This window comes from Cupressus sempervirens, chromosome 10, assembly GCF_028749045.1.
Source record: "Cupressus sempervirens isolate cs-2001-9-10 chromosome 10, ASM2874904v1, whole genome shotgun sequence".
NCBI lineage: Eukaryota > Viridiplantae > Streptophyta > Pinopsida > Cupressales > Cupressaceae > Cupressus > Cupressus sempervirens.
In genome coordinates this window covers 66,928,244-66,943,200 of record NC_143127.1, presented here as the reverse complement: position 1 = coordinate 66,943,200, position 14,957 = coordinate 66,928,244, and the positions used below count along the sequence as shown (strand labels likewise).

The window sequence follows — 14,957 nt, the reverse complement described above, 5'->3', positions numbered from 1 at the left end:
CCAATTGTTGCATTTGGTTTATAAAAATTACAAACTTCTTTATTCCCACTGATGTGAGTCTAAAGTCGAAAGCATCTCGCTAAAGGTTTCTCGATGATAGTTTAACTCGTTGGCCTAAGCTTGCCAACGATGTCAAGTTTTCAGCAATAGCGTTTGAGATTTCTCGACCCACACATTCAGACCTTCTGGTGATGACAACCTAAGTCTCTGAGGCTTGGGAAAAACTTTCAACTTGCTGCGACAGTGACTTCCGTCCACTAGAATCTTTAAAATTTGATGATGTTGCCATAATTTTTGGCTCACCTTCCTCCACCGCCAATAGTAGTTCCCGGTGTGGCCACGTCAAAGAAAACAACCATGTTAGAGGGTCCCAAGGCCACATGGCCCACTAATATTCTGCCATGTGTCCATATTTTGACACAGTGAACACGTCAACCAATTACCATGCAAGACAACACATCATCTACTTGCTTGCCTATTCATACGGTTCTGTACAAGTTGACATCATCATCCATATAGGATACACTAGTGTGACATCATCAAGGGGCAGAGTTTTCACTGATGTCATCCATTTCATGAGCCTAAATTTGATGGCCATCTAACCATTATTCCCATGCAAATTAAAACTGTTGTGACAGTTGTTTGACCATTAAATTTAACCTTGTCTTTTGCTGATCCAACCCCTCTCTAGATTGATTTTCAATTTGATAGTCTGACTTTGGGAGGCCATATTTTAGTCATCCAAACTCCAAATCAAGTGCATTTTTAATTTTTTTTGGCTAAAATTTCCTAAAAATTTTAGTAGTGCAATTCTTTTCTAGTTTTGGTGCACAAATTTTTTAGAAATTGCATCTTTTGGTGACTATACCTGTCCAATCCTGCATTTTGCAATTTCAAATGCTCCATACGAACTCATTTGGACTCAAAAAAAAGTTCTATTTTTTAAAAAAGTGCATTATTTTTTGTCTACTTTCCAAATCTACAATCAAATTATAGGGTTGTGTGGACAAAAATATCACTTTCAAAATTAGGTCCTTTTCTGCATTGTAATGCTTTGATATAACTTTAGAATTGTTGTATATTTGAGATACATTGTAATGTTTCAGTTTTGAACTCCATAAGGAGGTTGTAAAAAGCAAAATTAGAAGTCCACTTAGGCCAAAATTGGCAAGTGGCCATTGTAAACGCACTACATATAAAGTGCCAAAAGCATCTTTTCCTACTATTTTCTTTCATTTCTTGCATCATGGAAAATTTCAAGTCTCCAAAATTAACACCTCATAACTATGCTACATGGTCAATTAAAATGTGGTGTCACTTAATGCATAATGAAGTTTCTCAATATATAGATGGTACCCTTCCTAAACCAACAGGTGATCAAATATCTATAAGCGAAATCACTGCTTGGGAATCAACTGATAGGAAAGTCCTAGGTGATATTTGTTTGGGGGTTGAAGACAAGATCATCTATCAAATCCAGAAGTCTCATACATCCAAGGAAGCTTGGGATACCCTCCAAAACCTATATGGTAAACTGTCTAAGGAAGATGTTTACAAAATTGAAGATGAGCTTGTCTCCTTAGATACTAAGACATTTGATTCTGTACAAGACTTTATCATAAAGGTGAATGAATTAAGGATGAAGCTAGATGATTGTGGGAGTCCTATTAAAGATGATAGGTTAATCTATCTCATTCATAATAAGCTGCCATCTGAGGACTCCACGTTTGTTTCTTCTTATAACACCTCAAAGACTACATTAGGGTTTGCCTATCAGAAAGTCTCTTTTGATCACTTTGCTATACTATTGGATGAAGAAGAAAAGAAGTTGCAATTAATGGAGATTCTCAAGTCATCCAAGTCTAAGGCATTGGTGGCCAATAATGAGGGTTCTTAAACTTCAAATAAAGGAAAGGGCAAGAAGAAGAAATGGAAAAATAATACACAAGAGGATATAGAAAAGACAACACCACAATAAAATCAACAAGGCAAGTCTTTCTCGAATTCAAATAAGAAGGGGGACACTAATAAGGAGAAGGAAAAGTGTGCCTAGATTGCAAACATATCTTCTAAGGGATGCAAGGCACCACCACCTATGCCTTGTACCTTCATCAAATATGAAGACGATTTTAAGGCATACATACTTATGGATCCTGAGACACATGAGATTTTCATAGAGAACAATGTTCACTTTGTAAAAATTTCACCTAGCTTATCGTCTAATCCTTTCCACACTTCATACATTGTGGAAATTGATACTAACACCAACAATAGTGGTTCAACATACTCAGATATGTGGGATCTTATTGACAGATGCAGGGAGAGGTCACAACATCATAACACTCCACATGCATATATTGTCACAGTGATAGGTCCAACACAACAGGGTACACCTAGTCTTCCAACTCTAGCATCAGAGGATGACTACATAGCAAGTATTTAAGGTTTGTTTGTGGAGTCATACATAGTAGACTTGGGAGACATAATTGATGATATACATCTTCTCTTTGATGAGGCAGATCATTCTTCTATTGTTGCAAGGGCTCACTTTGACCCTCATGTCCATTCTCTACATGATCGATCTTCATAGGTTGATATGATTATGGATCCTTATTATACAAAAATTGTAGGAGATCTCTTTATCATTTGAGGAGATAGATGGTTCCTTGGGACAGGTTCTACCTACATCCTTGTCAGATTTGCACTCGACAACAGTCTTGGAAGGGGCAACCATCATCATCAACACAAGGACAACTGAGCATGCATCATTGATCATCGAGATTCTTTCTACACACAAGGGAAGCATCACATATGTACCTATGATATTGTTTCTTCCAAAGGGGAGGAACATTATTCAGCAGTCTTGGATCAGCTTCTACATTGGAGCAGCTATCACTGATCGGTACTCTTCATTAAGGGAGGAGGAACTACCTTGTCTCTCTTCTTCTTCTCTCTTGTGGAAGGGGACCTTTTCCTCTTTTGGGATTGTGTTCTTCTCATATTTCTCTATTGTATATACTTCATGTATGTCGTAATGAGGGGGTCTTGATTACTCCATCCATCTATGCATCTTGTTTTTTCATCTCTCTTTTTGGGGGAGGGTTTTTCCTATGATGTTTTCCCTCTTTTTCCACTTTATGAGAGATTGCATTTCATTATGTACATGGGTACCTAACATGACCTAGTAGTCGGGACCCATCTTGCATTTCATCCTAGCTTTTGTAAGCTTAAGTGCATTCCCCTAAGTTGCACTTAAGGGGGGGTGTTGGTGTAAATAAGTATTTACTTATTACACTTTACTTAAGTTTACTTAGGTTAATGCATTATTTTATTATTTCTTAGGTGAGACACTTAGGAGTTTGCATACTCTTATGAGTTGTCATGTTGACAACACTGGAGTAAGCAACTCTAATTTAGCACATGGTGTCTACAATGCTAGAGTTTGCATAATTAACTGAGTTTTCATGTAGAAAACACAATTATTTGCAGTCCTAATTTAGCACATGGTGTCTACAACATTATTTAGCATACTACACCTTTGTAGGCTTATCCTCTCATCATCACACGTACTCCTATGCTTAATGGAGGATAACCCATATCTAGTGGACATGTGCCTAGTTGTATGACTTATCATGATGCTAATTCCTATGCATTCTAGAACCATTCCAGAGGCCTTTATATACAAACACTCCTAGTAGCCTTTATATTATATCGTCATTTTGATCATACTTTTTTGGTCTAGTATTGTGCTTGTGCTTCAGTTCCTTGGTCTTGGGTGAATTTTTTCCTAAGGAAAATTCTTACATTCCCCATGTGCCTCCAAATCACAAATAAGTCTCTAAAATTAGAGAGTAGGTGAACAAACTCTGAGTCTTACCAAGACCCCCTCAAAAGGCTTCTAACCCACTATCCAACCACTTGTCATACATGATATGTGACTACTAATCCTCCATCTTCCACTTTTGTCCTCTCTCACAAATGAGAGGTGACCAAGAGAGTGAAGGAAGGAAAAGGGACATCACCTTATCCATTTTAGGCACTTTTAAACCTATTGGAGACAACAAAATGGGGTGGTGGATGCTATTTTGTAGTGTAAACCTAGTGCAATTTTAGGAGCCAAATTCAATAATGAGGAGACAACAAAATGGGGGTGGTGGTTTCTATTTTGTGGTGTAAACCTAGTGCAATTTTAGGAGCCAACATGCCATAAAAAATATAGAGTAAGAAAGAGAGAAAAATTAACACCAATAACCAGAAGTAAGAAAGAAAGAAAAATTAACCTCGACAACCAGACTTAGTTTCATAGACAACTTGATGGAACACATGTCTAGAAACTTAAAAACTTCTTTGTTGTTCCCTTAGTTCCTTGTCCTATCCTAGGATCTTCTTTTTCATCAAGCAGAGGGAGATAATGAATAATGAAAGCTTTAACTTTGGAGCCATTGTCCAATAGACTATCTAAACCATAAAGAGTCTTAGCATAAGGCTGCCAAGGGCTATAAATAATACTAGTCAAAAGAAACAAAGATACATTAACCATGTTTGTTATTAAAAATATTTAGAATAACTGACAGGGGCAGTGAGGGGGTGAGTCAGTTACTCGAGGTTCATAAGTACCATTTGAACAATTAAACATAAAACACTCACTATTTTGCTTATCCCGGTGTTTCTCGATCTCTACTGTACTGATAAACAAAATTACAATCTCAAAAATAACATGCTTTGCTAAATGTAAAGTTTATCAAATGTAAAAACATAGAAGGCATTCAACACATATTTGATACTAGAATTTTTATGTGGAAACTCAATTTGGGAAAAACCACCAGCAACATGTCACCACTTTTTCACTCTTTTGAAGTAAGCTCTGTTAGGAGCCAACCCTGTTAAAGGTTTACAATACACACTATTAGATGTGACCTAGTTAGAGGATTTAATCACCCTGTTAGGACTAGCCTTGTCAGAGGACTTTGATCATTCCATTTAGAATGTCACCTTGTTAAAGGATTTACATAGGCTATTAAGTTCTTCAAATGATTGTTATGTCAACCTCTGTTAAAAGGATTTCAATACAAACTGTTTACAATGATTAGAAGAAAAAAAAAAAGTTTTGATCTATATGATTACAACTCACTTTGCAAGTTCAGATCACTGTTCGGTTCATGTGTTGATTCATTGATAAGCCCTCCACTGTCATCTCTATTCTTGATTCTCTTGGCAACCCTTCAAGCAATCAATTTTCTCCTTCCAACAAAACTTAAGCCATTTGCTCAAATTCACTTATCAATATCAGCAACATATGGGCAAGAAATCTCCTTTAGCTTCACATTCACTCTCACACACTTGTGCGACTCTGATCCACCTTTCTCTATGTGCCTCTTTCTCTCACACATCATAAGTTTGGCTCTTTACCTCTTTAAATAGGCGTTTCTTGCTTTACCATTTTCCACGATCACTATAAATCTTAGGGTTTACGATTAAGCTCAATATGATTCTTTGTATCTATCCATCTTCTTAATCATCCTCTAGAAACTTCTTTAGAATTTGTCTATAAGGTTTTTACCTAATCCTCGCCTTGAATTTAATGATCCAACTCATCAATCATATGTTCAACACGGTTTACATCTCCCAAGAAATCAACTGAGTCAGCTGGGAATTACGATTTCCTCAAATTCATTCTCAACATTATTAGTTGACAACCACTAAATTCTGACACTTGGTCATCACTTAAGCACTTAGTCATTGTAAAACTTCTGGCTCAACATCAACTACCTTGCTTGGTCGATACTAATGCTCGGTCAACACTAGATTTTCTCGGCACATACTGTGGCTTGGTTGACACTAGCATCACTCGGCATTCCTTAACCTTTTACTCCATTGCTCGACTTAGCTTAACTTTCTTGATATAAACAATCACTATGCCTTATCAAGTTTAACTAATCAAGTGTCCATTGTAGTTTCCTTTTCATAACTCAACCTTTCCTCTAGGTGCTATTATTACGAACAATTTATCAAATCCTCTTCATCAATCAAATAGATATGACATTTAGATTAAGTAGATTTGACATCAATGACAAAACAACAATTGTTCCAATTGTAAGTTTCCAACAAATTGTTGATCATGTATTTCTTACACGGAGGATGAATAGTCTATGTCCATGACTTTGCATTACCTATAGGTCCTTTCAACACTAGTTTTGCAATACTAGGAGTGGATAATATTAATAAGCGAAGGTGTGACCAACTTAAAACGGTAGTTAATTTTGCACTTCTATTTGGAGAAAGACTGTACGTAGCAACTGCAAGATATTTGAAGAAGTCACTTGGAAGAGGAAAAGTATCTATATATAAATATGAAAAAACTAGGGTCTAGAACGGCGCTCTTTATTATCTGGACTGGAAATGACCTCACCGAATGTAAGCCTTTTGTAAATCGCGGTGACAAATAGCAAAGACCAGGTGCTACAAGATTTTGACAGAAAACAGAATTCAAACCATGGGCTATGTCCAATTCAATCCCGGATCTGGTAATATTTTTCTCAATTCCACCCGCAAAATCCGTGATCAATACCACATTTGGAAAGAATCCTGAATCAAATATAAAAACAGTTCTTCCCTGTCGCCCAAAATTCCCTTTGACATTTCAAAGCTTTTGAATTGCAGATTTTTATGATTCCATTTCCACTCGTGTTTACAAAACTAGTTGTTTAAACAGGAAAATGGTGGGCGCGCTTCCCTCTGTTCTGCGCTGCCATTTTCATCTATTGTTTTGCTTGAGGCGTGTATGGATATTGAATCGCCACGATGCATATGCCTGGATTGAAAAGTAAACGATTGTGTTTTTATTGCGATCTTTGTTTAAATAAAGTCACGAGAGTATTAAATAAAGAAGTGCTTACCGGATAAACTGGAGGCCCAAAGTCCCTGGAAATTCAACAGCCCCCTGTTTCTCCACCGCCTTTTCTCCACCGCCTCATTCTGCTCATTAAATATCCTCTCAGCAGATTGTAAATAGTTAAAGATCGTACGATCTGGTCTGGTTGTAAGGAAAAGATGAGAAATTTAAGCGCAGTGCAGAGGCTTTATGATACGTGTATGGAGATTCTGTCGCCTGAGGAAGTTGTGCCTTCTCCCTTGCAAATTCACAGATTGAAGGCGGTTCTCGGTATGTTATTTACAAAATTCTTGCTCCTCGCTTTAGCCGGCTTTTCCTTTGTAAACTTTTCATTTTGAAGGCGGTTCTCGGTATCTTATCTATAAATTCTTGCTCCTGGCTTTTCCTTTGTGAAATTTTCGGTTCTCGGTATTTTATTTATAAATTCTTGCTTCTGGCTTCAGATCTGTTTTCTTCATTTCTTTCCTTTATGAATCAATATATGGAGGGCTTGTCCGTTGTATATTTCCAATGAGCAGGGCTTCCATATCATTTTTTTCGGCGGAATGAGTTGGATTCTATAGATTTTGACAATTCGCTATAATGTTCTGTCTCTGAATACTGTTATAAGCAAATCAGTTTGTCGAACTTTGATCCAATAGTTGAATTCGAATCCAAAAGTTAAACTTCGAACTTCGATCCAAAAGTTAATCTTACCAGACAAAAATATCAAATCTTCAACTTTTTAAAACTAAGTGTAAGAAATTCATATGATTGTGAGCCCTACGAATTTGTGACTACTGCCGATTACGGTTTGTCTGAGCCGCATCGTGTACTCTTAATGTAAGGCCAGGGAATCTTTGGCCTGCAACTGTAGTAAAAATCATAAATTTATGAGGGTTTCATATCAACTTGTAGCGCTTAACTGTTAAGCACACAATTTTTAAAAACATGACAGGGCGCTAGTTTCAGTTACATTTCAATCTATATAATATCTTAAAATCACACATAAACACATGCTGCTAGAGGGAAACAAAAATCTTTTAGGCTCCATATTCCAGATTTATGGCTGGCATGGCTGTCATCTTTCTTCTTTCTTGGATAGGTAATGTCATTAAGGACCAGGAAGGTCACTCAATAAATGAGTTATAAAAATTAGATATTACTCTCAAATAAATATGGTCTATTAAAATAAAATCATTTAATCATCTCATGCATTCTGTGGGCTGATGCATCCCCTTACTCCTGTAGGTGTTCGAGTACAAAACAGTTCATTTCATTTCTAACAAATCTAATTATGTACATTGGAAAACACCGAAGCATTTCAGTTCAAAAAATTGTGGGAAACGTGCATGAGAAAAAGACAGCCCTCTATTGATCCAACAAATCTATTATCAAAATCAAATGATGAAAAATCTTTATCGATAGTTTTAACAAATAAATTAGTAAAACGGGTAATGGAGGAAGATGAGATTATGGCATCTAGGGGATTCATAGATCACATATATAAGCATGCACACTATTTTGTCTAGATGTCCATTTAATTGGAAAACCCATTCAAAATTTTGAGTTTATTTAACAATGTTATGTATCATGATCGATTCAGTAATCTTTATTGTAGGTGATGTTTGTATAGAATAGTACCAAATTTTTTTAGGTAATTAATTTCAATATTACTTAACTTCTTTTAAATTAATGCTTTATGTTCAAAATTCTAATTAAGTTCTAATTTAGTGTTGTGCATTTTTTGATAACTTGTTGAAGATCTTCATAGCTCATTTATTTTTGGATATGTTATTTATTTTTATATGACATCTTGTATTTATTTTATCATCTCAATATTCATTATCTACATTAAGATTAAATGTCTTTAGCCATAGATAATCATTTTCAACGCAAGTCCAATACTTGAACACTTTAAGAAGATATTTATTTTTATTTTTATTTTTCATATGTTTGTTTGAATATAGAACTACTTATCACCACAATCTTTACAATTGATCACTATTCAAATTTCATTTCAACACATCTTTGATTAATTAAATGCAAGTATAGTCTTATCGTGCATGATACAAGGAAACTTGAATCCAAATTTTGAATTGACATTCTTAACTTTTTAAAAGCAAAGTAGTAAATAGTAGAGAATATTACAAGAATCTTTTAACTCTAGAATCATTTTCCTTCGTGCGAATATTATTTCTCTTTGCTTGAAATATCTTGTTGTATGACTTATATATACTTTTTTTTTTTGTAAAACTATGATCGAATTCCTAAATTATTGCTTTTTTTAAAAAATCCCTTGTTTTAGATAGTCCTTATGCAATATTTGACAATGTAGAATTACCATCTTTTGGGATCCTCCATATATTTACTCAAGTGGTCATGAGTCTTTAGAGCCCCTTTGTTTTGAGAGAGAAGAATCATCCATTATTTTTGACAACTAAAATTAACCATAAAATTCTCTTTGCCTCTCATTGTAGTGCAAGCAAGTCAAAGTAGTCATCTTAAAGATGTCCTAATTTGAGCTTGAAGAACCCATGCCATCTTGTTACATATTGTAAGATGAAAGTTCTCATCATTTCTTGATATATGGCAACTATTTCATTTAAATCATGAGGTTAGCTCACTAAAATGGTTCACACTTTTCATCACAAAGAAAAGTGGGAAAGATGCAATTTTTTTTTTTATAACATTTATATGATAAAAACAATAAAATTTATTATCCCTCCTTGAGTTTCATATATTAAAGAAAGTAGAGTAGTATAAAAACTTTTTACATACATATTTTTGAAGAGAGTATTGCACAATTCCAATCTTTTAACAATTATAAAAATCATAAAACAATAATAATAATAATAATAAATTACTATGAGAGAGGTGTATGTAGACATTCTTACACTCCAAAGCAGCTCAATTTTTTTTCACTAACTAATTTTATCTTTTCACTAAATAAAAATTATATGATATGATATGTCATAAGTTAGTCAATAGGTGTAACTCTCTTTTTACAACTATTTTATACATTAACAATATTTTACATTCACCATACAAAATTTTATGTGTATCCAATTTACTCATTGGACCTATTTTGAAAAATGTTTAAATAGGTCTATTCAACATCAATAATAAAATATTAAGACTTTAATTAAAATTATGATTTTTTCCAATTTACATTGAAAATCATACTTTCTATAATATTAGAAATAAAATTGAAACTTAATATTTAAGAGAAGACCCCAATATATATATATCATGAATTATCAAATGCCAAAATAATAATTTATTTGTTTAAAAAATATCAATATTAATTATCTGCCTCTAGGTTATTTTGAATTAAAACAATAGTAAAGTTAGGAATTCAAACACCTTTTGAATTTCTCATTATTAAAAAATAAGAAATTAAAAATAGAGTGTGACACATTAATCGAAGAACTACTAAGAATTTCGAGAATATATTATTCACTGTTTTATTATACTTATTAGTACCTATCAGAGTCAAACTTCGATTCTCCCCCATTTCTGAATGCAAACTATAGTTCGTAGGCCCAGCCGTTCTTATGTAACAAACAAAGCAAGTTTCTGGCTTTTTTACAGATTGATAAGAAGTAGGCAGGTCACACGTTCGATTCACGACAAGATGCCATATTGTTAGCAGGCAGGTCACGGGTTCGAGTCACGAAGTGTTCTTCAGTCACGTAAATTTAATGGTGGCCGAGGTGGCCGAGCTTCCCTGGCACCCCACTCTTATTCATCACACTAAAAATAAGTTAATATTCACTATTTAACTTTTTTAAGTTTAAGAATCAAACCTTAATTTGTGATGTTTAAGCTATCAGTCATCAGACCTGACACCTTATTACTCCTTCCACTAAAAATCAATTCTTTTTAGATTAGCTTGACATTGGAAGCTGTGGATAAATGCCTCAATTTATTTATGGATAGTTTTTCACTATTGAAGCATGATTTGGGGATAAACTCAGGCGACTATAAGCAAACAAGATTGTTTTTTCCTTATTGTTTGTTACGCTTTACTTCCGAAATAATTAAATTCGGTTTTGTCTACTATGAATGAAATTGCAGATACAATAAAGCCTGTAGATGTTGGGCTTGATGAGAATGAAATAGTGAGAGCAGATGATGAAGAAGAGAGAGGGAGCTGCACATATATGGGCACACTCAAGAGGCGAAGACTGACAAGCAATAGGGCAGTTGTAACCTCTCCACAATCTCTTCGTTCTTCGAGTGTCACATATGTGCACGTTCATGAATGTGACAGTTTCTCGGTAAATACAAGCTACCCACATACTTTTATGCATTGATTTTAAGTGGGTTCATTCTCTGAAATGTGTATTCTGTTGAAATGCAGATTGGCATATTTTGTCTGCCAAAATCAGCAGTAATTCCATTGCATGACCACCCTGGGATGACGGTGTTTAGCAAGGTCTTATATGGCTCAATGCACGTTTCAGCATATGATTGGCATGATCAACATCAACACACACAGCATTGTAAGTACTTACACTTTCTGTCTTGCTTATGAACTTTACATGCAAGATACCACACAAATGTTAAAGAAGCGTTCCAGATGTGTTGTAGTCAATACACCAGCTGTTGCTATTAAGATGTCTTGTAGTCAATACACTAATCTCACTTGCCACTCTTTTTATTCTGAATCACTCTTTTTATTCAGATTCAGATGTGTTGTAGTCATTACACCAATCTCCCATTCCAATCAGTTTATTTAGATGTGTTGTTGTCGAATACACCAGTGTGCTTGTTGTCAATATTCCAGTTGCACTACTTCGTTGCTCTCTACCCAAGTGATGGGTTAATCAGGTATGTTCTAGGTAGTACACCAATGTTGTAGTCAATGGATATTGGCTAAATAGCAAACTAAAACATACAATATAAAAAGAAGTTTGAAAAAACAAATTAAGTGTTTGCTTTGGTAAGATTTAAGTTTTTGTTTTAGTTTGTTATTTAGATGTTGTCTAGTCAATATATTAGTGGCACTATCTAGATGTGCCACCTAAGTGTGTTGTAGTCAATTCACTAGTTGTGCTATCAAAATGTAGATTGTAATTAAGGCACTAGTTGTACTATTCATTCATACATTGTTCTTATCAATACACCAATTGTACTGCCACAATACACAAGTCTCATAATCCAGTTGCATTTTATCCAAGGCTTTGTAGTGAATGCGCCAATTGTGCTCCCAATGTGTATTGATTTCAATACATGAGACAAACTACTCAGTCGTGGTCTAGCCAAATGTATTGTAGTCAATACATCTGTTACACAACCCAAGAGAGTGTGTTGTAGTAATACACTAACTACACTACCTAGATGTATTGTAGTCAATACACAAGTTACAATGCTCAGCTGCACTTTACTTAAGTGTGGTATTCAATGTACTAGTTAGGATTGGAACTGCTTAAACATTACACATTAAGACTTGATTCTACTAAAAGTATTAAATAATCAAAGTTGACTTACTTTTACCAAACTTAATTTTTTCCTTTATGCTTGATGTTTAAAGGTGACCATCATGACTATTAGAATGTATTATAGCCAATTCAACAATTGCACTACCCAGCTTTGCTCTACCGAGATGTGTTGTGATCAATACATTAGCCGAGTTGTAGTATCTAGCTAGACTCTACCCAAATGTGGTTGAAGTATCTAGCTGCACTCTACTTAGACGTACTCTAGTCAATACATCAACTCCATTACTCAAATTTGTTCTAGTTAATTCGTCAACTATTCATGGGGAGCCAAATTTTTTATATTAAAAATTCTACTTCGTTACATAGAAACACAAGTTCTTATATTAAGAGAATGTAGCAATTTTTTAATCTCTTTTACTATTTGTGTACAGTTGGTGGAATGCAGTTGGCAAAGCTGAAGGTGGACACTATTTATAATGCATCTAGTGGGAGCACCGTGTTATATCCAGCAAGTGCAAGGAATATACATTGTTTCAAGGCTCTAACATCATGTGCAGTGTTGGATATACTTTCTCCACCTTACGAAGATGGAGATCCCTCCTACTATAGACTTCGTCCTTATTCAGGCCTTTCTCTCAAAAGTAAGTTCCTTTTGTTTTTAATTGTCTTTAAAATTGTTGTCTCAGATTTAGTTTAATGATTTTACTGATGGCAGTTTTGTATATTTGGTTTATGTTTTTTTTTACAGTGAAAGACCATAAAGAGTACGAGGATTGTGTGTGGTTGGAGGAGATAGAGAGACCACGTAGTTTCAAGGTGAATGGACAAGCATACAGGGGCCCCATAATCGTTCAAGATGTTTGACATCTAGTGCTACTTCAATTGTATTATATTTGTCAATTACCAAAGTTATTTATTTCTGCTGAAATGAATATCATGTATATATTCGAGGATCATTGTTGATGGTAATTAGACTGTAAGGTATATGTATTAAGCTTAAACTACTAGGGTCTGTTCGGTTGCAGGCATAAGGAATGGAGAATAGGAATGAATATTGGGAATAGGAGTGGCTAATCCAATAACAACTATTTTTTGGAATAGGTGTAAGCTCATTTTAGAGGTAAAATGGGAATATGTATTCCTATTCCCTATTCTAATTCATGAACAAAAAACTTATTCCAAATTTTCTATTTCTATTCTAGCAACTAGGCCAGGCTGCTTTGACTTAATATGTCATACCATTTGAGATTACACTTTGCCTGGACTGTACACTTTACCTGAATTGACTTAAAAATTTAGGTATAGTACACTCCTATCATAAAGTTCGATATTTCTTTTCTAATTTTTAAAAAAATATATTAAAATTCAACATGGATTGACTTTTTAAGACTTTTTGGGGTTGGATATAAGAAATAAGAAAAATGGTAAGATTGTTGGGATACGAGTCTAAAGCATAAGAGAAGTACATTTATTTTATTAGGCATTCTATGTTATTTTCCACTCTACGTTAGGAAAATATTTCAATATAATTCACTTGTAAGTTTCCTAATTTATTTTATAATATATATGTGTATAGTTACTAATATATAGGTGCATATATATGTACATATATGTGCATCTAAACATTATGAGATATAAAAATATATTTAGAGAAAATAAAGATATATTTTATTGTGATTAAAATATTTTTGTAATTATCATAAAAAAAAGTTTAAAGTGTCTATATATATAATCAAATAAACTAGATTATAATATAACTATAAACATGTAAATGTTCTTTTAAAATTCCTTTCAAGACTAAAGTCGATAGAAATACAATTAAATGGTTGCCACTTATTTTACCTTTCTTCAAAATGAATTTAAATGGAGCTTCATATAAAATCTTAGAGACGTTTGATCTGATGTTAGAGTGTGCATCTTGAAATCAACAAGATTATGGGTTTCTCTTATTCATGTCATAATTGGAAAATCAAATATATACTTCAAAATGCTTGGGAGGTATTAGACAAGTTTGATTCATTTCATATTTCATGTTGAATGAGATTCTCTTATTCACCTGCCTAGTGAATATCCATTGCAACAAGGAAGACTTATCAATGCGTTGGAGCATGGTTAGTTTGGACTATGTTTGAGCAGAGTGCATAAGTTATTGGTATGATTTATGGATCCTCTCATCCTGATGATGAATCATGTAGTGTGATTCAAAAAGTTGATGGTAAAAAATTGAACACGATCTAAACCAAAAATTATACCAATAATTTTAATGGATTGTGAAAATCTGATATCTCTAGAGTGTATAAGTGTTACTTGACTTTTTAATTTGAATCAGATCTTCATTCACAAAGGCTAGATTGGATATATATAACAAAGTCACTTACCAGATTTCATAAGATAAAAATGTGGGAGAATAAATCAGATGACAGGGGGCATTATGCTTCATGAAGGGACATTTCATAAATATTGGCATAAGTGGTGATCATGCTGAGTTCACTGCCGTCATTTCACTTTTATATTCAAATCTACCAAATCCTAAATTTCACCACATTTCAGTTGCGATACACATGCGAAGTGACATTTCCAAATTGGGAAGGACAAGCATTTTATTTGGTAATTCAATGGTTCCTTGGAACTTACCATAT

The 14,957-nt window shown here is 34.1% G+C and overlaps 1 protein-coding gene across 1 annotated transcript; it reads left to right on the top strand.

Moving 5' to 3' along the window:
* Positions 1–6,371: 6,371 nt before the first annotated feature.
* Positions 6,372–13,569, top strand: LOC149532601 (plant cysteine oxidase 4-like). Its single transcript, XM_089804112.1, has 5 exons — positions 6,372–7,162; positions 10,952–11,154; positions 11,238–11,379; positions 12,750–12,959; positions 13,067–13,569. The coding sequence occupies exons 1-5, from the start codon at positions 7,051–7,053 to the stop codon at positions 13,180–13,182; spliced, it is 783 nt and encodes a 260-aa protein (XP_089660238.1). The 5' UTR covers positions 6,372–7,050; the 3' UTR covers positions 13,183–13,569.
* Positions 13,570–14,957: the final 1,388 nt, after the last annotated feature.

Bases quoted from the DNA above. Each gene is read 5' to 3' on its own strand.
- LOC149532601 (XM_089804112.1), top strand. From the start codon at position 7,051: ATGAGAAATTTAAGCGCAGTGCAGAGGCTTTATGATACGTGTATGGAG. The intron at 7,163-10,951 runs GTATGTTATTTA...ATGAAATTGCAG, and splicing joins CAGATTGAAGGCGGTTCTCG to ATACAATAAAGCCTGTAGAT. The intron at 11,380-12,749 runs GTAAGTACTTAC...ATTTGTGTACAG, and splicing joins ACATCAACACACACAGCATT to TTGGTGGAATGCAGTTGGCA.